Source organism: Cavia porcellus, unplaced genomic scaffold, assembly GCF_034190915.1.
Source record: "Cavia porcellus strain 051 isolate PalLab524CR breed Dunkin Hartley unplaced genomic scaffold, mCavPor4.1 scaffold_1, whole genome shotgun sequence".
Lineage (NCBI taxonomy): Eukaryota > Metazoa > Chordata > Mammalia > Rodentia > Caviidae > Cavia > Cavia porcellus.
The window spans coordinates 75,277,803-75,302,264 of NW_026947484.1; the positions used below are offsets into that span (position 1 = coordinate 75,277,803).

The 24,462-nt window shown below is 44.0% G+C and overlaps 1 protein-coding gene across 5 annotated transcripts in view; it reads right to left on the minus strand.

Annotated features, from left to right (window-relative positions):
• Positions 1–24,462, minus strand: part of Tjp2 (tight junction protein 2) — a 139,853-nt gene that overhangs the window by 60,945 nt on the left and 54,446 nt on the right. Inside the window, exon 1 of one of the 5 annotated variants that reach the window (XM_005004726.4) lies at positions 21,534–21,730. The exons of the other annotated variants lie outside the window; for them this stretch is intronic. Coding sequence (XP_005004783.2) covers positions 21,534–21,593 — 60 coding nt within the window. The 5' untranslated portion in view covers positions 21,594–21,730. Of the gene's footprint in view, positions 1–21,533; positions 21,731–24,462 lie in introns of those variants that run through there. 5 annotated transcript variants of the gene reach the window in all.

The window sequence follows — 24,462 nt, forward strand, 5'->3', positions numbered from 1 at the left end:
ATCGAACTGAAGAACTTTTACTCTTTGGGTACCATATCAACCATAGTTCCCCACTCTGCAGCTCACAACATCTTAATAAGCTTAAAATCTCCTTCCATGGAACTGCTGTCCTGGGTCCAGGCAACACAGCATAGGAATCCCCTGCAGTGCCTCGGTAAGGAGAGGCTCACGGAGTCAGTTGGGTCAGATCATGTTTCTGCATCATTCCAGCCAGTAGTCAGTTTACACACACATACCCAAATTCCCCACTTGACGAACCTTCAAGACCACACTTTAAAAAATAAAAAAGCCTAAAACACAGCATCACTGATTGTTAGCAACATGCCAAACACTGTGAAGTCCATGAGTCCTCTTAAAACCTGGCCTGCACGACTCCTTCCTTTTTCCACATCTGAAAACATAAAGTTTAAGAAACTTGCTTAACCTGACAGCTAACAGAGGGCTAGTTACTCATACTCTGACTACAGATCTGCTTAAGACCAATTTTCCTAAGATAGGAGGGAAAAATAAAGTCAGCGACAATTACATTTAAGAACTCTACATTTGTGGATCTGAGACTAAGCTGTAATTTAGGCCATTCTTATTTATAATTACAGAGAAGCCATTAATAAGCCAGAAAGGAAGGTGCTAATTTGGCAACAAAGACACAGCCCTGACTAACCTGTGATTTTTCATCTGACTCAGCCCAAATAACATTAAAACATAGCTTCGCTTTTTAAAAAACAAACATAAACCACCACCCCATAACAGGTACCAAGATAAGGAAAATTATAAATTGCTTTGTCAAAAGACTGGTTAGAAAACCAATTATTAGGATTGCTCAGCTAAGTGCTACCAGCAGGGTTGGCCCTGTATGACACACAAGGTAAACTGTCCCTCCCAGACCCGCAGGGACATCAGAGACAGGAGAGAGAGAGAGACGCAAAGTCTCCACCAGATGTTGATGATCCCATAAAGCCAGTGAACCAACATACAGAGGCTGGAGCCTCCATGACACGGCCTTCCACTTGGAGGGCAGATGCAGGGACTCGGAATCTCACCTTAGGTGATGAGCCAGCCACTAACCAGCACAGAACTGGACAGAAATACAGAGCTCACACCCTACCTACTATGGCCCCAGTGTAAGAATACACAGTTTACAACAGACTTTAGCCAGAGGGCTGAGGAGCACTAAGAGACTGCATCTTAACTATAGCGCTTTACGAAGACCAGCACACTGAAGCTGGAAAAGCCCTCCCCTCTACCGGAACTTTGGCCTGCAAATCACCAGGCATATGGGGCGTGTAGCAAATGACCTGTGCCACTGTGGAACTGGACATTTAATTGTATTTACTTTAAATCTGTAGACAGTGCTGGGGCTAGGGGGTGACACACATCTGTAATCTCAACATTCAGAAGGCTGGGAAGTTTGTGGCAAGTTGGAGGCCAGCCTGGGCTTATAGTGAGTTCAAGGCCAACCTGAACTATGTGGTGAGACAATGTAGCCATATTTATGATATAATTGGTTAACCATATCTCCATCAAGTATAAGCAATTCCAAAGTTTATGCTATTATCATATATACCACACAAACATTGGGCATGCAGCATCCTACCTTACTCCCAAATTTAGTTAATTCTAGATGAAAGGGTGTTAGAGACTTCCAAACCCTTTTAAAACAATGTACAACAGTCACGAGCCAAATACCATTTCTCAGACCATGTTTTTCATAACATTTTCAGAGAGACAAAAAGACTATTTTCAGAAACAGAACTTATTTTTATATATAAATATAGATACTTCAAAGGCTCTTTGGAGTAACCTTAACATTTTTCCTGCAAGGAAAAAAAAAAGATCATGAACTTATGTAGACAGTAAGTAAGACTGAGACAAATGATCCTCTGGAAACATTCATTTAACCAGCTTTGGGCCATTTTATTTTAAAAACAGTAATTTTATTTTAAAGTACTAATGAGGTAGATAAAACTTTAAAGTCTTATGATTTCAACTGCTTACTTGCTATATAATTATACTATTATAAACTTGATAACTGAGTGTGCTTTGCACGTGACACTTCACAAGCCCTCACTGGACCTCTCAGGAAATCAACAAGAAACCAGCCATTCTGGAAGGTGCTCCCCAAGGGGGAGGGGGCAGCAAAACCAGTGACAGGAAAGGGAAAGGTGAGGTTTCCGCTGGCAACCTCCCCTGCCAGTAAAATGTGGGAGCCAAAGCCAAGACCCTGAAAGTAATGAAAATGCAAATCAACAAGCCTGACGAATGATTATGACTTAGGACAACAGAGCAAAGGAAACTGAGGCATGTTATACCAAAATATTTAGGTTTCTACATTTTCTCCCCATTGCAAAGTTTAAAGAAAAAAGTTCACAAGTGTGAAATAGCTGTTTCTGAAATTAGAAAAAGACTGCATTCTTTGATCTAGTAACTTATATTCCATTATTATATACACAGTTAAGCTGACAGTCTTTGCACTGTCATCCTTTATTGGTAACATGGGAATTTCAGAGATGGAGATAACTTTTTAAAATTCCCAATTATGTATTATTGAGCTCCTCTCAGAAAAGCCATATGTGCTTATTAGCAAAAACCACTGACAAGGAGTACACTACCTTAAATCATAAAAAGCACCCAAATTTTCCTTTTTGTAGAATTTGTGGTTATAAGGTAGGCAAAAACCAACACCGTGACTATTCCACTAGGTGGCACAGTGATACAGACATTCAACACAAGAACCCCAGAATTCAAACTTAAAAATTTCAAAATGCAACTTAAAGAAAGAAATGGATCTTAATTACCATAATAAAACCCCTCTACTCTAGCTTCTACAAGAGCCAAGGTAAATTTGCAAGCAGGGAAAAGCAAAAGCAAACAGTCACATTTTACTCTCTGTTCAGTAACATAAACAAGATGTTTATGAAAATACCACAGGGGCTGGGAAGTTAGCTCAGCGGCATAAGCACCTGCTTCGTAAGTGCACAGTCGTGAGTTTGATCCCATATACCAAAAAAAAAAAAAAAAAAAAAAAAAAAAAAAAAAAAAAAGAAAGAAAATAGCACAACAGCATATTAAAATCAACTGAAGCTTCTGGCCCTGACCCAAGTGTATGGAAAAGTGAAGGGAATCTAAGAGACCTGGAAAGCAGCGCGTTCTAACTGCTGGTCACTGGTCCTAATTTCTAGTGAAAGAGCTACAGGAGTTTGGCAAAGCTTTATTCAGAAGGAGGAATCCAGTGGGGTATGGTGGGATGGGCTGGGAACCCCAACACTAGGAAGGCCATGAAGGAAAATTATGGTTTCAAGTCCAGGAGAGGGTCCATACTTACATCCAGTCTCAAAAGAACCAAAGAAGAAAGGAACCTATTTTTTTGGTTGGTTCAATACATATATTAAGCAACTTTTTTGAACTGAGTCTCAGAGATTAAACAGTGAGTCTACCGATCCTTCCCAATTAAACAATGTTCAACTTTTAAAAAATTTCTATTAGCACATGTTTCCAGTACATGATTACACTCAGGGTGGGAACTGGCACGTGTATATAATACATCTTAATCCTTTTTATGCCCCTCCTTCCCTCCATCTCCTGGATCCCCTTTGTGATTTTCAATTTTGAAACTGAGGAACAATCTGAATGCACCATCCACCTTTACTTGCTTCCATCACTGATTCTGAAAGTCACTTAGTTAAATAATACAGTACTATACCCCCATCAGCCTTACCATAGGAAACATCTCTGAAGGATCATCACTACCCAGTTTGAAGTCCTCTTAAATGAGTTTTGAGATAGCCTGGTATAATGCAAACCAGCTGAAGCCACCAAACTCTTCTCTTGGGCCTGCTCAAGAGTCCAGTGGCTAACCTTTAGATGGCAGAGAGCCAAAACATTCCCAATGGCACCATGCAACTAACATGTCCTATGATATGAAATCTGTTTACATATGCACAAGCCAGATTATTTCACCTTCAATCACCTTTGCCCATTTGCCTATGCCTTATACCACCCTGCCTTTTAACCCATAAATACCCGTAACCTTATTTCAGGGGAAGTGAGTTTGGGAGACTTGTCCCTTTCTCCACAATTGGCACCTTCAAAACAAACTCTCTTGCAAACTCATGGTGTCACTGATGTGTAAACTGCTAGTCATGCAAAATGGGCCACCTTTGGTAACAATTTTAAATGATATGAAAGCAATGCATAGGCAGACGAGATTTCACTTCCAACTTTGATTTTTCATCTTTTCCCCAGGCCAGCTATATGTGGTACGCATCTCTTCTAGCCAGCCAGCCGGATCTAAAGGGCCAACAACTGGTATTTTTCAATGTGCCATGCATCCAGTTGATAATGTAGGAAAGAGCTTGTATGTTTTTGACTTTAGTATTTTCAACCTCGGATGGAGAGACTCACGCAAAAGTGAGCTCAAGTCAACTACAGAGCATCTACAACGTACATGGTCCCTGTTTTCAGGCAGCTCACAGGTTAGTGCATGTGAGTGGGTGGGTAGGGATGTCTCCTAGGGAAACAAGGACCCAGTCAGCAGATGGCTAAAACCATGACAGGCTAGAAGGGCAAACACAGAATGATCTAAAATGAAAGAACTGGACTCCTGGGAGACCAGGAATGGTTTCCTCTCAGTGCCCCTGGGGAAGTAAGGAACGTGGCCCGTTAAGGCAGGACCAGGTAGCTGGGCACACAGTGAGGCAGATGTGGTTCCCCAGGAGACTCAGAGGTTGGGGGAGTCTGGGTCTCAGTAAAGACTCTGGTCTCCAGCTGTGATTAAGGACAGTCAGAGGTAGATCGAAGTTTCAAATGGATTTGTTTTTATACTTCTGAGTCCAATCCACATTTTGCTGAAAACCAGAGAAGAACTATAAGCTAGGATGCTGGCCGGGAGAGGGTACTGGACATAGGAGGTGGGAGCTCAACAGAAGAAAGGGGTCTGGGGAGCTGAGTCATGTGAGCAGTCATGGTTTTCTCAGGGGGCCAGCTGGGGGTTTAAGCAGCAGTTAGGAGCTATCTTTTCTACATGGGGTACCAAAGCTTGCTGCTCCTCACTACTGAGGAGAGGGTAAGAGCCTGATGTTGGGGTACACTGCAGAAATGGTTCCCAGGTATTCTGAGCAGCAGGCACATGTGCCAAAATAACACAGTACTTAGGGCACACCACTACCACCTCTCAATTGAAAGAAAATCCAAGTAGGCCTGCATTTGCCAAGGGGACAGGCTTGCACTTCCTCTTAGGTGCTGGGGGCCCAAGCGCAGAAAACACAGCACATCACACCTTTGCCATGCCTCTGCTTGGTAAGTAGTTCAAGTCCCTGACTTATCACTAACCAGCTGCCTGGCCCAGAGGTTCTCTGGGCATCCTAGCAATAGACCCCTCTCAAACTATTTTTGTGAGTGTCAGTGACAATCGTACGTGATTTTTATACATGGGAAAATATCACACTAATGAGGCATGTCTCCATTACTAATAAGCCCTACTCTAAAAAAGGCAACTGATAAGTGACAGAAATAACATTTTTAAAAACAGACTGCATTCGGTCTTTAAACATTCAAGTACCTACTGTGTATTAAAAACAAAGGCACAGTCTCCACTCTCATGCTATTTGCTGTTGGATGGTAGCCCTGGTACAGTACAGGAATGAGGAGAGCTACCTGAGCTGGGGTATCAGTCACCGAGATGATTATCTACCCCAAGCCCTTCCAAATCTTCTGAGCCTCCAGAGCATCACTCATTTCTCTCCTGCTCTACGCTTCCTTAAGACAGTCAACTCAGTCCAGTGCTTGTTACTGTGAAGTTTCCTCTGGCAGGAAATACTGAAGTGCTTGGCAATGAAACAGCTAATCTCCTAGAAACCCAACAGATAGTGCACGTCCTAGAGCTGGAATCCAAAGAAATCATCTCCAAAACACAAACAGAAATGTTTGATCATGGAGAACACTTCAGTTTAACGGCCTTTCCTCAGTCTAAAAACCAAACGTGCTTCAAGGTACACTTTCTCCAGTTTCTTACTTCGGGTCACTGCTTAGCCCCAAGGTACTTGTAATTTTCAAAGGTCCTTGTACCAAGTGGCTTCCTAGACTGAAACCAGATGCAAACTGGTCTCTGGCACTCAGGCCAGACCCTTTTCCCTCTTCCTCCAGACAAGAGGGCCGCACACAGCAGCGTCCTGCCCCAAACTCCGAATTCTCACCAGGTCACACAACGGGGAGAAACCGAGCACCCTGTCCCACAAGTGACAGGGCAGTGAGCACCCCCTTAAAGGACCAGAGTGAGTAATGAGGTTGTGGGGCCACCGGGCAAAAGTGGGGACAGTAACACAACAGCCCCCTACTGCTGAAGGCTCTGAGTCAAGACCCTGCAGTTTTCAAATTAGCCAAATGGTCTTACATCCCCTCTCTGCTGCACAAGCTGTGTTGGCACTCGGTAAGTTATTTAACACTTCTGAGCCTCTGTTTCCTCACCTATAAAACAATTAACACACACTCCCAACCGACTGGAAAAATTGAGTGAGACCCTTACTGATGCCTAACACTCCATCAGCCCCACAGCCACCTTCCCCAACTCCACTAGAGAAAAGTTAACCAAGAGCAACTAGTCTGACAGCACAGAGCAAGAAGACAGCGCCTTGTTTTGTCCTGTTGCACCGATGAGGCACAGAGTGCTGGGGAACACTTGGGAACTGAGCTGCACAGAGACCGTCCCCTGTTCACCCTGTGATGCCCAAGAAAAATCCGGTATGTGGTTCTGGAGCTGTTCTAGAAACTTCCCTTGTGCACTGGTTTGGTCATACAGAGCCACAGATCCCAGTGGTCTCCATACTGCCCAGAAAGGGCTTCCTCTAGGAAGCACAGGGAGAGTGGGGAGAGACAATGTATGCTAGTTCTGTATATCACACGTACTCAGAAGTATACGATTTGTCAGTTTAAAAAATAGAAGGAAAGGAAGAGGAAGAGAGGAGGAGAAAGCAGCAGGGACAAAAAAGGAAGGAAACAAACACACTGCTGCTTGTTACTGCCTTCCTTCTTCTCCTCCACCTTCCTTGGTTTACTTAGCAACTACTGTCCTCACTAGGGACTCAGAAAACTAGACCTGCCCTCCAGACTTCACTATCAAGCCTCCTGGTGTGGCCCCTCAATGCAAAGCAGAGCTCAGTCAGGGCTGTGGGTCTCAACTTGCCCTAAACACATCGCCCTGCTCTTGGGAAAGTTTAGACACAGGCACCCAGGCTAACTAACAGGACTGTGGGGTTCCCCGTTTCCTAGCACTCGTGACGGTGAAGCTCTGCCCACTCACTTACTGAGCCACTCCAGCTGCAAGACAGTGCAGCTGATTACACTGAGAGAGCCATGTATTTAAGTTGGAACAGAAAGTACTGGCAGACAGACCAACGTGACGGCATCCCAGTCTCACTGCTGAAAGAGTAAGTCTAGGAATTATCTGAAGGGCTTCATAATTGCTGTTTTTAGGACTGGTCGTTGCTAGGATATAATCCCACCAGGCCAATGTTTGTACTTAACCATCCCAACACACACAAATCCAGTTCACAACAACAATGCAATTGTGACTTCGAGCTTATACAAAGCCCAGGCAGTGACAAAATCCAGGACAGCCACTCTACTAATAGGGGAGAGGTTCTCCCAGGGCACACATTGGACTACATATATTCTCCCGAGCTAATAGTAAAGAGCAATTTATGTTTTCTGAACAATGTAAATCAGAAACACAGTACTCTGAAATTGAGCATTATTTTTGTTTGTTTGTTGTTGGGTTTTTGGGGGGAGGGAGATGGTAATGGGGATTGAATTTAGGGTCCTCAGCGGGAGGTACGACCCTACCCCTCTTTATTTAATAAGATGATCTTGAGAAGTTGCAAACTTGCCCAGGCCAGGCTCAAGTCTGTCACTCTCTTGCCTCGGCCTCCCAAAGTGCTGTAAGGGTGTGTCACCACACCTGGCTTCTTTATTAATTCCATTCTTTTTTGAGATGAGGGTCTCACCATATTGCCCAGACTGGCCTTGAACTCCTGAACTCCAGCAAACCTCCTGCCTCAGGCTCCTGGGGAGACAGAAGCACTATCACATGCATTGCCACACCCAGTCTAATTTTATTTTCAACCTAGTTCTATTTCCCCACATTCTTCAGCAGGAAAATCCCAAAGAGATTTATCTTTAAAAGGTGGGTGATTAACCAATTCCCAAGGGTAAGCAAACTCAAAAAACTAAAGGGGAATAAGATGCAATTTCAGTTGCCTTTCTTAAATCCTTAAATTTTGTGGATTATCAATTCACACCAGAACTTGTCTGAATTTTTTTAAATTAAAGGATACTGGTGGTGCATGCCTATAATTCCAGCCCTCAGGAAATTGAAGCAGGAAGATCCTTGTGAGTTCAAGACCAGCCTGGGTTACAAAGTGTGCTCAAGGTCATCCCGCTGCATAGCCAGACTGTCTCAAAAAGACAAAAAAAAAAAAAAAAAATAAAGTCTGTCCTGCACAAAAATATCCAAAGCAATACCATAGATCTCTTCCTCAAGCTGTAACAGTACAAACTGAAATATTTATAGACTTCTGGGTGGTCAGGGTAAAAATAAAATTTATATATACATATATATATATATATATATATATATATATGTATGTGTGTGTGTGTGTGTAAATATATATATATACACATGTGCGTGTCTTTGTATCTCACATACACACATGCACACACTCAGATGGGAATGGAGCTCATGGATAGAGGACCTGTCTAGTTTGTCCAAGGTCCCAGGTTAATTTCTAGCAATGAAAAACAAAACAAAACAAACAAAAAAATATATATATATAATATATATATATAACATCCCCTTTAAACCAAGCATTTCTGCTGAAAGAGAGTAAATTAGGTCACTGGGCAGAAGACGCCCTCCTCTGGCCCTGCTTTCCATTCTGAACACTGAAGCCCTTTGTTCATTGTATTAGCTACTGTAAACTGTTTGGACGTCCATTGTTGGCCCTGGCCGACTCAAAGTCTGGAGAGAAAGCGATAAAATGGGATTCTGTCAATATATTTCTTGCACATTCAAATCTAAATAAACCCTGCAAATAGCCATCTCCTTCTGTTAACCCAGTGGCTAAAACAGTTACTGGTCATGCTTATCTTTGCACTAGAAATCTCTGCTCCTATCACGTTACAGTTCTTTGTAAAAAGCCTTCAGAAGTAGTCCTGTACAAGAAGGCCCGAAATAAAAAGTTCTGATGAATGTGATCATTATGCACCACAAACATGGACCAGGGAAACAAAATGTTCACTCTTTTTACCTAACCACGGTGAGCAATAAAGAATAGTAAAGGTAAAATAGGTTAGAAATAAAAGGAAAATGAAAGAGATTTGCTGATACTCTAAGTTAAAAACTGGGCCAGGGATATAGCTCAGTGGCACAGTCCCTGCTTGGCAAGCACAAGGTGATGAATTTGATCCCTCCAAAAGTTAAAAGCTCAGTTCTTGCCACATGTGACAGAAAGGATACTGCCAGATGTGATTTAAGATTCTTGAACATCTCTAGTGGGGAGTAGTGGCACATTCCTAATAGTCCTACAGCTCTGGGAGGCTGAAGCAGGAATGAGAGAAGTTGGAGGCAAGCTCAACTTGGACAGATCATGCCCCAAAACAAAAAACTAGGAGGGGTTTTGCCAGGAATGCAATTCAGGGCAAAGGCCATGGCTTCATTCCTGGGAGCAGAGGATTTTTAAGCATCTTTAAGTCAATTATAGCTCAAATTTTATAAAACAAGCTTTAAAAAAAAGGACAGACACTACCACCAAATGTTATGGTAGACTAGAGTGTTCTGTTAGCATGAGATTTTGAGCCACAAGCTAGGAAAACATTTCCTCTCTCCCCATTTTATTAGTCAAAAGACAAAGACAAGAAGAAAAATGAATACATTATAAACTACATTTAAATGTTATCTTTTACTTTAAAAAAACTACCAGGTTAGAATAACTTCTAAAAGAAAGCATTTATTAGGTTTCACAAAGTTAATATATCAAAGCAGCAATTCTTAGAATTAGGTTAACTTCAACAGCCGCATTAACTTGTAGGCTTGAAAATTATGATTTCTTTTTTTCTTTTGTGGTACTATAGATGGGACCTTGGCCACATGCAAGCTAGGCAAGCACTGCCTGCTGAGCTACATTCCTAGACGCTAAAAGAAAACTTTACAAGTTAACTCCTCTGGTAAAGTACCTACAATCTCTGCACAAGAGAATCCTCCAGGTCCTCCCTTTGGCAGCCAGCAGGTCTTGCAGCTGAGGCACCTGCGCTAAGCCAGGTGACTAAAGGCCAAGGAAGATTCTGAGCATGCTCTCCAGGGATAAGTCTGGTGCGGATGGCCACCTGGAGTTTCCCAGGAATGGGAAGAAAAGAAAAACTTGCAACCCTGGCATCGACTACACATCTCACAGCAACACCTGCCCCCCTGGAAGTGTCCAGGTCATTTCTGAGTGCTGGCACTGAGCTGCTGTTTCTAGCAGATGCGGAAGGTCCTAGGACCCCTCGGCCCAGGAGATTCTAAGGTGGAGTGCACGTGCTCACGACTGGGAAGGATTTGGGAAGTTGAGCCCTCTGCTTGTCTTTTTCCGAATGTGACAGTAGCAAGCTGGATTTTTAAGGCACAAGGCATCACCTTGAAGCTCCCTCACACACCTCAGGCTGTGGAGAGGAATGGTTTAGAGAAAGGGGCTCTCTGGAAGCCAGATGGACCCAGGGTGTCACCACCACAGCCTTCCCATGACATACTGAGCCACGTTCTTCTTAAAATACAGGAGCAGCCATGGTATACGTTTCTAACCAAACCCTGAATCACAAAGTTCGAGGTGCAGCACATGATGGAAAAACCAAACAGGAGCAAAAATGGAACTGCTTCAGTCCAGGAAGCAAGGGGTAGGAGAGCAGAATTCACCCCACACAGGTCTGTCCGACTTCAAAGTCACAAAAGAAGTTAAACATATTCCTAACTTATAACCCAGGAATTCTACTCCGTGGGAGTTACACATAAGAAGTAAGAATATGTCCATTCACAAAACAATGTGTAGGAGATTTGCATAACAGCTTTATTCATAACAGCAAGAGATCTGAAAACAACCTTAATATTCACCAACAGAAGAACAGATAAGCTATGATAAATGCATATAAGTGGAAGACTACACAATAACAAAAAGAATTGCAGATTCTCACATAACGACAATGAATATCACAGATATTAAGTGACAGAAACCAGAGATTAACTGATAATTTATATGGGCCCTGTCAAGGTCAAACAAAACTATGCCATCATATAAAGTAAAAAGAGAGGCTCCCATGAGGGTGGGGGTAATAGGTAAGCGGCAAGACAGAACCTTCCAGAATAACTGAGTTTTAGTTTTTTGATCTAGGAAGTATTCACACAGGTGAACACATTTATGCAACAGCTCATCCAGCTGTGTGTCTAGATAATGGTGGTGTCTGCCTATCACTGTGAACATGGTACTGTGCTGGAGATCTGTGCACTGTAAAATAGTTAAGATGGTAGATTTAATGTGTATTTTACCACAGCAACAAAGAGTTTGGGCACACAAAAATCCATCTGCCTCTCCATTTGAAATTCAAATATATATTTAAGTAAGTCTACATGTAGATTTTATATCAATAACAAAAATGGCAACACAAAATGCTTCATTATGGATAAGGGAGGCTCTGAAGAGCAAACCCTATACAACACTTTTTCTGGGAAATGTTTGCAAGTCTTTCAGGCAGGGTTTTAAAATTCAGCTCTTCAAAACTGAGTCTATCTTTTATGCTCCTTCCTGATCCTTCCCTCCCCAGTGTTACCAAACTATGGTTCAAGCAGAATAAGCAGACTAAATATTTCTTCTAGTCCTTTGATCAAAGTTTGTATTTACAGCTGGGGGTACAGCTCAGGGGAACAACACTTGCTTAGCATGCATGAGGCCCTAGGTTTGATCCCCACACCATGAAAAATGAATATGCAAAAATAAAAGCCCCATTTAGGCTCTGCTAGGAAGGTGGCCACCAAAAAAACTCAACAGGAACTCGGAGCCTCTTCTTTCCAATGCGCTGCTACTTGCCTGTTTTCAGACTGTAACAAAAACACCAGAAGGAATAGCACGAATGTTTTCAATTCCATTTCTGGAAAACTTCAATGAATGTCGAAGATGCCACAAATCTCTCTCCCCTCTTAAAACTCACCCAGACACTAAACAGAGCAGCCCAAGGAAGGCAAAGTGCTATGTCTGAAGTCATGCTGGGAAACTCTGATGTGCCTGAAGTTAGGCTGAAACCTGATGACCTCAAGGACTTAAGTGTGGTTTGGAGACAGTAACCAGTAGGCGGGGCGGCAGCCCCTGAGAGCAAAGGCTCTCAACTCCAGGGCCGCCTCTCTTCCGGGGCTCAGGCTACATGAGCCTTCCATGTGGTCCCTGTGGAGAAGTCCATGGGCAAAAGAAATGGGGTGTGTGCAGCTTTGATGGGAACTAATCCAGAAGAAGAAACCCTAGAACAGGTCTCAGTAAGCAGGGCAATGCTGGGTGAGCTGCCACACGCCTGTAATACTAGCACTCTGGAAGGCTGAGGCAAGATAATGGCAAATTTAAGCCCCGTATGAGCAACTCAGTGACTCAGCAAGACCCTGCCTCAAAACAAAAAACGATGGGGAATGTAGCAGCATGCAAGACACTGGGTTCAATCCTCAATTCCGCCCCCTCTCTCTCTCTCTCTCTCACACACACACACACACACACACACACACACACACACACACAAAAGCCAGGCAGGCAAGGTGGTTGTGGTTCCTGGCTTGGGCTGTGGAGTAGGAAAGAGAATCCCGCATGCACTCTCTACTGGTACATTATTTAAGCTGAAACTGAGTAACAGATCTTTCCACAACTCCATAAGCGAACCAGCTACTGGCTATTCTGGGGTTCCAAGATTGTCTTTACAAAAGCAAAAAAAAAAAAAAAAAACTTTAAAAGACAATTCAATCGCTTTTTAAAAAGAAAAATAGGAAGCAAATATAAAATAGTTGGAGGAAGAAAGCATTCTAAGATGTTAAAAGCTAGCAGGAAATACAGTATCTAGACTGTTCTCCAGGCTTTACTAACCATTTATGGCTCAGAATCTTAAGTACCATAAAAAACCTGAGAGACTATAAACTACAACAGTGATGGTGAACCTTTTAGAGCTTTCAATAATAACAAACAGCTGGCTGCGGAACATGTGCCAAAGGTTTGCCACCCCTGGACTGTAGGAAACAGAACTAGAGTTTAAGTAAGAGACTTAACTCAGTCGCCTAGCTAATGAGTAGTATAGTAATGCTGCTCCAAAAAGGGTCTGAATACAATCCTACTGTTTTTGTTAGGTTTATTGCTCACAAAATATTCTCCACCCTTTATAAAAATGTCAAGAATTCAGTCTTTCACAGTTTCAGTCGGTCTCTGATTTATCTTAGTTAACGCTACAAGGTCACTCAAGTCAAATCCACACAGGGAGGACGTGGTAGATACGTTCGGTGCCCAGACAGTCTCGAAGCTGACCAACATGACTCAGAGCAGGGAGTGAATCACGACAGAAGGGAAGTGATGATGGCATGCAGCAGACAGATAAGGGCCTGAGTAAACACCAGCAGGTGCACCCCAGCCAATCGCAGGCAAGAGAGCAGCTGGCTCCACCTGGCTGAAGAAGGGCGAGGAAGGAAGCAGGTTTCTGAAACTGAGCTCACCGAGAAGTTCCTTCTCTGTGAGTCATTCTTTTCAAACACAGGAATGTTTCATTTTGCTAATTAATCCCCTTTAATCATTTCATTGTCTTGCCAGCTATATTTAGGGACAGTTTCACAAGGGCTCTCGCAGGCCAGGGGTCTAAGTGCAGGTTAGGGACTCCCTTTCCCCAGGGTGCAGCTCCAGCCACGCAGGTTCTCAGGTAATTCTGTTCTCCTTGTAAGGCAAAGAGCAGCCGAGCCTCCTACTTCCTTTAATACTTGCATCATGAATGACTCTCAGCAAACAGAAACTAGCAGCCACATCTGGAGCATGCTTTCCTCCTCGGAAAAAACTCAGGTCCCAGAAGCTAAAGCTCTGAGAAGGGGTCAATAATTCCTATCTGTAACTATAAAGCAGTTTTTCTTGTTTAACTTCCACTCAAGGGACCAAATCCAACAGATCTGCCAAGCTTTCAGAGTTCTATCAAAGATTTATTTTTATTAGTTCATGTTTACAGTACATAATGACTGCATTTATTGTGGGGAGTTGGTACAGGTACCTAACTTGCCTTGATTCTTTTTTCCACTGGCCTACCCCTCTGCTAGCTCTCTCCTCCTTCCACCTCTTGGTCCTCCTTTCATTTGCAAAAGCGTTATCTCCATTTGTTTCTCCCAGTTCTTCACTTTTTTCATCCCATCCACTATTTTCTTGTTCCCTTTCCATTTGAAAAAGACCTTCGGGGGCTGGGGATTTAGCTCAGCGGCACAAGGACCTGCCTTGCAAGCAGGCAGTCCTGAGTTTGATCCCTGGTACCGATAAAAACGAAAACGAAAAAGACAAAAAAAAAAAAAAAAAAAGAAAAAAGAAAAAGACCTTCCTACTGCCTAATATTTTTTATTTTGATCTTTATTTACATACAGGAAATATTATGTAATATTTTAGTTTGTGTATGTGATTTATTTCACTTAACTCTGGTCTCGAGGTGCATCCATTTACCTACAAATAACTCCAGTATTCCCTTTTTTATGGCAGAGTACTACAAAAGCAAATATAGAACTGGATTTTAATTATCATCCATTCATTGGAGCCTGGTAATTGTTACTAGCAAAAACTGTCCCAATAATTCTCTCCAATAATGGATTATACATTCCCTCCAAGTGCCTCTGACTTGACACTAACACGTATTTAGACCCATAGTTACATACGGAGTCTATGAAATAAAACATATTATAATTAAAATTTCCAAAGATGACGTTATTTGTTTCCTGTGAACATAACATATATAATGGGCTGTTCATAATAGAAGTAATAATTACCGTACTAATTAACTCAAGTCTATATCACATACACAATAAGTAAAATTTGGTAAGTATATTCAAGGACATGTCACAGGGTCTTTGTCATGATTAATGGCATGATTTGAAATTTTTCAGTCAGGACACCTTTAGAGACCACAAATATCTTACTCACAAAGTCTGAACATGTAGTTCAGTGGTAAGAGCATACAGTGCTTAGCATGCTATAGCCCTAAACATTGAACAACCCTCTGGACTCCCAAACAGGGAAAAAACACACGTACTGCTGCCCTCAAACAGTACGGAAGGGTATATAAATGCAAACCATACACAGGAATACTCTGGTTAGGTAAGATGTTAGTCTGAAAGTTAAACAGTGATTATTACCACTATCTGCAAAGCACAACGTAGTACGAGTCTTGGGCAAAGCAGCCTTGTGTTTTTAACCTTGAAGACCTGATTTAACTTTAACCAGCTGGCAGGAGCTCTACACAAATACCTGTACTGATTTACAAGGATTAAAGTGCAAATTACCAGATGAAGGTTTAGGGTTGCTCATAAATGGTGTGCACAGACACCCAATTAGAGGTGTTGGCGATTAAAACGGTATTTTCTTGCTTTTCTCCCCTACCGATCAATGGACATCTCAATTGCTTGTCTTTTTAGGTCAAAGTGGTGCTGTTCTCTACCTCTAGATTTCCCAATTCCTATAACACTTGTTAGAGAAATCACATAAATTCATCAAGAAAGAAACAGGCTGGTGGTACAGTTGAATGATAGACCATTTGCCTATCATGTTCAAGGCCCTAGACTCCAACACTGAAAAAAAGAAAATATAAAAGTCTCTCAAGAGGGTACAAGTTCTTCCCTCCCCCACAGCCTGTACTGAAGACTGAACCCAGGGACACTATGCAACAGAGCGATATACCCATTTATATCTTATTTCTGAAACTGAATTGCTCAAGCTAGTCTCAAGCTTGCAATCCTCTTGCCTCAGCCTTCAAAGCAGCTGGGATTACAGGCACAGTCCACTACAGCTAGTGCTGGCACAATTCTGGAAAGACATTTAAACATTAAATGCATTTAAGCTGAAGCTGTTTGGCAATCGACACTCCAGGCATGGATGAGCAAGGTTCACTGGGAAACAGTAATGACCCTCTGTAGAGCCAAATTATTTCCTCCTATCACACAGCATTATATCAAAAATGTCACATGAGAACATTTGGGAATTTGACATCTGGGAATGGCCTGTGGAAAGCAGTGTATAAAAGTAGGCCAGATATTCACAGAGCGGCACAAATACAAGTGTCTGTGAGCAAGAGAGCGGAGGATACAGGGAAATACACAGGCTTAAGATCGCAAGCATCTTCCGCTTCCTCTGCCTTCCGCCCTTCCTGAGGGCAGGGCTAAAGTGCTCTTAGGAGTACTCACAGTTTCAGAACTATGTGCCACACTCACATCTTAAGCAGCACCACCCAAGTCTCAAAGGTTTTGGTCTTGTCCCATCACAAATTTTGTCCCCCCCCCCCCAAGTTTACACTTTTTCTTAAACTTCCCTGTTTTACCATCTCCAGAAAGAACAGCTATTATCAAGAAATCAGTAACAAATGCTGGAGGGACTGTGGATAAAGGAACTTTCTCCGCTGTTGATGGGAGTGTAGACTGTGGAAATCAGTGTGGAGATTCCTCAAAAAACCAAAGCTATCGGCTGGAGATTTAGCTCAGTGGATTTACCTGCCTGGCAAGTGCAAGGTCGTGAGTTCAATCTCCGGCACAAAAAAACAAAACAATCTAAAGCTAAAGGTTTCATTCAACCTACATATTCCCATTCTTGGTATCTTCCCAAAAAGAACTAAAAAGTACCATACCACAGCCACATATGCACTCCCATGTTGATAGCAGCACAGTCTGCAATAGCTAAATCTTGGAACAAATGGCATCAACTGATGGATAAAGAAGATGAGATACAGAGTACTACTTTGGCATAAAGAAGGATATACTTGTGGCATTTCTAGGTATAAATGTGTAGCAGACCAACCAGGCTGGCCCATGACACACCCACTTGTCCCAGGTCCCTGCCCCAGGCGCCACCCATGGGAAAGAAGCCCACTCCTCCCAGCTTTCCCCATCCACGTGCAACTGGAAGGGACCTAGTCCTGCTTAGTTTCCCTGACCCAGGGGTCAAAGGATGAAAGAAGGGTAGTGAGTGAGTCAGCTTAGTATGCAGGCAGCCAGGGGGCTCTTGCCTCTAGTAAGCAGAAGAGCTCCAAGCTCTGGCTCATCCCACTTTTAATTACTCAAACATGGGTACGCACAATTAAAGGAACAAAGCACAATGAAAGGAACAAAAGGTCCACCTGCCTTCCAATATCCATGAATGCATGCTTAGGTAAACAACTTAATCTCAGCTGTGTACATTTTCTCTAGGCTCTGCAGCATGCCATCACCCCAAGTGCTGCCTTTCTCCTTTGTGCTCACAGAGGGGCCCAATCAGGCGTCAGTTCTTCTTACCTGGTCTCGCACGTAAGCAGATGTACCTTGAGACCATACTCAGTTGAAAGAAATCAGGTGCACACATGTAAACACCACACTGTTTCTCTGGTATGAGAAACTGACAGTGTAAGTAAGGACCAAAATGTATAATAAATACTGCAAAATAGGAAGAAAATGTTCAAATGGGACAGGGGACTAAAGAGGGAGAAATGAAAGGAAGGAAAAAGAACCAGAAAAGGAAACAATGGAAACAAACAAAAATCTTCATTGTTTTACTTAGTACTTGTTTTTTACTTTCTCCAAGCAATCTAGCCATCAAATGGGTTGGTGGGCTGTTTTTCACTATAGTATTCACACATAACAGCTGAAAAGCTAAGTGTGTCCTTCTATGTGGCACCTACAAGTCTGTGTGTACCACACTTTGGGAAACGCTAATGGTAGCCCAAAAAAGCATGGAAAATAGTACATTAAATGGTCGGGGATTTGGATGGTATGATGGTCCTTGTTTTCTAAGCACTCACAGTTTTCTATGTTGATGAAAGGTTAGGTGCAATAGCCAGGCGGATGGTGACACTAGCCAATTTAAAAAAAAAGTAGACTCGGTTCCTGGAATTGTAGGCTGGGGGTGTAGCTTGCCTCATGTGTAGGAGATACCGGGTTAGATCCCAGCACTGAGAAAAACCAAGTCATTATTTTAGATAGCCAGTGCCCAAGCTCATGCAGGCCTTCTAGCACTCCAGCAGTCAGCTGCCAAAAATTCTAAGTGCAGCTCCCAGTCAAGTGGGAAAAATGAGAGCAGGCAATTTCCAGCTTAGGACTCTGCCTTTCACACAACAATGCAGGCAATGTGCAAGCCTAAACCTAACTGCTTCCCTAGGTACCACTACCCAAAACCAGGAACAGCTATTGCAATGATGCTTATAGGGAGTATGTGCCTCAAATGTTTTCCTATGACACAAATTATAACTTTAAAGTCTAATCAACGACGGATGTGTGTTATTGGACGTCAACTCCCAATCAAGATAAACTAATCTGCTTAATGTTGATTTATTTTAGGGATTAGGTAAGAAACTCCCAGATGGCTTATCTTCTCGGTGGAAGTTTGCTGAAAGTTTCCTTTCCTTTCCTGTTTGTTCTGACCCTATGCTACATCCACAGCTCTCGCTACACACCAGCCAAATTATGACAACATTTAAACACAGAACTGCTATTGTACCCAAGACTAAGGAGTCCCAAAGCAGCCCCACCTAATTCCAAAAATGTGTCTCCTAAAAAGATAATCTTCTAAGGAGAAAAAACCTTGTTCAACTCATGTTCCTGTATGAACTCCCCATGACAAATATAATCATTATGAACTGCAAGCATATACTAATAAACATTAATTTTTTTAAGTGAACAGTGGGGATTTCATCAGTCTCTTTTGCCTTGGGAGTTATCCAAAAAGTTCTCACACTCAGCCTGAAGATAAATGGTCAGCTCTGACCTGTCAAAGTGCAAAGAACTAGATCAAAAGTTAAAGTTCAATAAATGTAAGCAAAAGTCATCACAAATGGAATTCCTCAGGGAGTGATGCAGAATTTCTATGTGTATCTCAAAAACAGTAGTATTTACTGTGACGTGGGTGGCAGGATTTTTCCTGGGAAACAGGTTCAAGGATGGCTTGGAAAAGCCAAGCCATCAGTGGAAGTTCTTAGGGCTGCTCTCTCAAAGTTCTGTTACTAATGTTCAAGTGCATGCAAGCCACTTGGCAGGGCACACCTACAATCCCAGCCTCTCAGGAGGCTGAGAAGGAAAAGTGCAAGATGGAGCCCAACATGGGCAACAACCTTAGAATTAAAAATTTAAAAAGGGGCTGAGGATACGGCCCACCGTGAAGGCTCTGGATTCAATCCAGTAAATATCCTTCCAGTATAGTATAGAATACTATACTGTTTATTTAGCACCTACGCCATGCCAGGCCAGCCCTGCATGTCACTTAATCTTGTCCTCACTCAGCATAGTGAGGTGAATGCATTACCAGCCTCATTTTTCCATAGGGCCCTACACTGGAAGCTATCTGTTCAAAAGTCCCTTCTTCCCAGCAGGAAGCCCCAAAGTGCTTGCAGAGAGGACAATCCTACCCTTTGTCTTATTTCTGAATTGTAGAGTATGCTCTGTATTACACATACCCTCCCTCAGCCCCAGGAATCCCAAAGCTGAAAGAACTCAATGTACATTTGAAAATGTTGAGGTCCACCAGACTCAACTTTCTGTGTCCCTACAGGGTCTGGTAACATTGATGCTCGCTAAGTACTAAAAAAGCTCCAGCTGTGGGCTGAGACGCGCTCTTGAAAGCATGCATGCTAGAGGACCTGGGCCAGGTAAAATGCTTGGCACCATTAAAAGAGAAAAAGAGAGAGAAAGGGTTGGATGAGAGAGAATGGGAATTGCAGCAGCATTTCAGGGGGGAAAAATTCCCCATTCAACAGTCTTTGGCAGTAGCTCTCAAGAAGCCTTGAGGAGCATCTCTCAGAAGCCACTGTTGCCTTTGGGAAAAAAAGCACCGCTCCCCTTCTCCCATCACCCTAGAGCCCCTTGTCCATATTCCTAAATAGCACTTGTTTGACTATTTGTGGGGAGGGCATTTACTAAGGATTGAACCCGGGGCCTTCACACTGAACTACAGTGGATTCCCAGTCCTTATTTTTCAGGCAGTCTCATTAAGTTGATAAATTGTCCAGGATAGGCTCAACATTGTCATCTCCAGCCTCAGCCTCAGCCTCCTGGAGCGCTGGGACTACAGGTGTGGCCACTACACCTGGCTGCACAGGACTCAATTACTTGCACGTTTTCCCCAACAGGCCTGTGTGGTAAGGGCTTGTGCCTCCTCCCATCTTTCCGTCTCCCACACTGGAGTTATTCCTAAAAATTCAGTGAATAAGCTAATGGCATTGTCTTGGATAGGATATTAAAAGACACTCTGCTACCAATGCAATTACTACTAATTCCGTACTAATTTCTCACTTAAAAGTTATCTCTTCCCAGGTGTGCCTGGTGGACGTTACCTCCTGTCTCAGAAATAACCATGTCAAAGGCAGACCCGGTTTCCAAAGGGATTGGCGCACACCCAGCAGACCACCTAGACAGCCGAAGAAAGGGGCCTCTTTTCCCTCCCTGCTGGGATTCCAGGGCTGAGGAAGCCAGTACACGCAGCACAGGGTAGTGTCTATCTAGGAGGCGATGACTCTTTGCTGGGAACTTCAGGGAAACCACAAGCACTATTACTCAGACCAAACAGCTGTCAGGGAAGTAGCTCTGCCTGAGAACTGAAGCTAAAATAGAGGTGGGAGGGTGTATTCCATTACTAAGCCCTGGAGTATTCACTCCCGAATCCATCCACATTTCAAGAATGCTAAAAGCCTGTTGCTGAAACCTCTTGATTATTTATAACTTAAAATAAACTACTGTGTAAAAACAGAGACACGACCAATGAAGACATAAAATTAAAGGAACTAGTGACAGGTAAGATAATACCAGAGTGCAAAGCTGGCATCCCTCTTTCTGTGGCTTCTTCCAAAACCCTACTTCCATTACCTACTGAAGATTGGAACTCCGTACAGCAGAGGTAGCTAATTTAAAAAGGAAAATAAGGATTTTGGCTCCCAATAAATTGTCACAGTTATTTGATCCTCAATACATTTGTCAGTGTTGTTAACTTTGCATTGAGTGCGGCTTAAAACAGAACACAGAAGCATACAGAAGGCGATAACAGTCCTAACAAAACACCAGCACAAGCACAGAAACCCACAAACAGTTCAAGACAGTCTTTACCTCCTTGAGACTTAATCTCAACCCCAAGTGACTTCACAGTAAAGAATTCAGGAGCCCCAGAGGCCAGAAGCCACCATCTCCATCCCGGGAAGTCTCCCTTTCCCGGCGTCCCACCCTCAGGTGGGAGAATCCTAGCTTTTCACCGAGCGAGAGAAGGGAACAAACTTCGGGGCGCACCCGCCGCGGCGCAGGAGACACTTACGCGGTACCAGGCTGACAGCTCCCGCCGCGGCGGGAACCCGCGCTCTCCGCGCACCGGCATCTCTGCGCGGGGGCCGCAGCTCCGGGGCCCGGTCCTCCTCCGCTCGTCTTCGAAGCCGCCGCTCAGCCGTCGAACCCGCAGCCCCAGTCGCCGGAGCGCCCACCGTCCGGAGCCACTCCTTTGTGCCTTCTTCAGCCACAGGGGCGGCGTCGGCCCGCCCCCAGCCGCAACGCGCAGCCAGTGCGCTCGCCGCGCAGCCAGGCCCGGGAAACTCTCAAACCGGCCGCTACCACCACCGCGCCGGCCGGAGGGGGTGCTCGCCGGCGCCGCAGCACCGAGGCCCCCGGGGCGGGTCGCGTCACGTGCAGAGTTCCCGGCTGAGGGCGGGGAGGGTGAGAATGGAGCATCGAAAGGAGGGCCCCGAGGCACGGGCGTCCTGCAGCACCCGCGCCCGCACCTCCCCCCCTCCGAGCTGGCCGATGGTTCGCTCCGCAGCTAGCCCCAGAGCCTGCAGGTCCGGCTCCGAGCGCGCCCCGGGGAAAGCGCTGCAAGTTTGGAGAGCTCGAGTTTCGCCCGAGGTCGCACGGACATCCCGCAGGAGCGCTTGGCCGGGAGGACTGCAAGGCCTCGCGCTAGCAGCGCAGCGTTCCTCTTTCAAAGTTCAGAACTGAGAAGACCCCCCACAGTTTCCCTGGCTAGAGGCCTGCGGAGGCAACCAACACACACACAGCAGTGTTACCCCAGATTCCTCAGGCGAGCAGCTGCTTACCCAAATTCCGAACGTATAAGATGTTCATAGTAAATATTAAAACAGGACTTCTCAGGACAGTGTACCTGACAGGTTACCTCTTTGGCAACACTCCAATAGAGATACCGAATGAAATCGCTTTATCGTCATCAGCTTGTGACAGACCCAGTAGGTCACAAAGGCTTATCTGGCAGGATTTGCCTAATTTGTCTCAGCATATTCATTCGGTTCCAAGGACCTTATGTGCAAAGGCTTGTGCAAGTAAATTAAGTATCTTTATTTCAGGAGTCTAGAAATGTCACAAGGAGAAGGTAAAGGTAAGAGAGAGGTCTGGTAGCCTCCCCGTGACCAAATCCAGATGCGCACATCAGCTAGCTCTGAAAGGTTGCTTCACTTCCTATCAAAACACGCTTGGCAGTTTACGCAGAACAAGTCTTGCACATGCCTCTCTGAAAGTGTTACACTTTTGGCCTCGTTTCGAGTGCCTTAAGTCTACACCTCAATAAAAAGCACTGTGAGTAATATTCCCCCACGTCACCTCTGGTCTCGCGACTGAGACATTGCAAGGGCTGCGCTCTTGCTGCAGGGTGTTACTCTAGACATAAGCACCTATTTTAAAAAATGGTCCTCTAATTAGGTGGTGCTGACTGGTCACAGTAATGACAGCACTGGGGAGCTGGTCACACCTTACTGCTGTGAGCTTACACCACTAGTATTTAAAAGGAAGAAAAGATCTAGAATATGGCAATGACATCATACGGAATGATTCCAGTTTCCCTCTAGAGTGGGTTTATAATGACCACTGGCTACCTAAGGGTCTTTACATTTAAACTAACAAAAATGAAAGGAAACGAAATTTCAGTCACAGTAGTCACATTTCAAGTGCTCAGGAGCCACATGTGGCTCATGGCTGCCACACTGGACAGTGCAGCCATAGAATATTTTCATCATAACTATGCTACTCCAAATGATGACATATTTTAAAAGCTAAAGTGTCATGCTTCTGGCAAAAACCCGACAGTAAGCATTCAATAAATAATTTGATCGATACCCTAGCTTTGCTACTGACAGTGTAACTCAATCTAACTCTTTGAAGAAACAATTTATTGGTCTATTTATTGGGCTGGATGTTTTTAAAGCTACATTCCTAGCCTTCCCCAGACACACACACACCCAGGACAGAGGTTTGAACTCAGGGCCTTCAAACTGAACTACATCCATCCTTAACCCTTTTTAATTTTTGATGTTGTCTCATTAAGTCATTAAATTGCTGACATTGAGCTTGAATTTGACATCCTCCTGCCTCACCTCTACTTCCAGAGTGCTGGGATTACCAGCCTGTGCCACCATAACCAGCTAACTAGGTATTTATTGGATAAAAATTCTTTCTACAAACACATTAGAGGACAGAGGCCTGGGCCAAAACATAACTCAGCAGCATAGTGCCTGCCTGGCAAGCATAAGGTCCTGAGTTTGATTCCTGGTACAAAAAAAAAAAAAAAAAAAGCAAGCCTGCCAGAGGTGGTGCTGCATTCCTGTAATCATAGCAGTCTGGGAGGCTGAGGCAGGAGGATTGCAAGCCCAGAACCCAAGCTGGGCAACTGAGCAATTTAAGGAGACCCCATCTGGATTCAGTGCCCAGAACTGCAGAGAGAGGGAGACAGAGACTGACTGTAAATGCTGAGACTGAGGGTATGCACAGAGTGGGCTGTAGGCACTCCAAAGGGACTGACACTTCACTGCTACTCAGGAGGACAGGGTTTAGGGAAGGCTCCCGGGAGATTGCAGTGAAGACATAGCAGGCTTTCTCCTAGGGTTCCAGAGAGCATGGTTGCCCAGACAAGCAGAGGCATTGTTCTCACAGCAGTGCCATCAGCCTGGCATTTTACATGGATCTATCAGCTGTGGAAGACAGATTGGGCAGCTGGGTGGGGGTAAGAATATGATCAATAAAAGCTGCATTTTTGTGGGAATGCATATAAAAGATGATACAGCTATGAAGTCTGGTGGAACGAGACAAAAGGGAAGTAGGTTCCAGAGAAACTAAGGAAGTAGATCAGCGGGCTGGTGACTGCCTGATGAGTTCCATACAGGGAAGAGGGAAGTGAGCCCAGGGTGGCTCTCAGGTTCCTTACTCACTCAGGTAGATGATGGTGTCTCTCTCCGACTAAAAAGGAATTC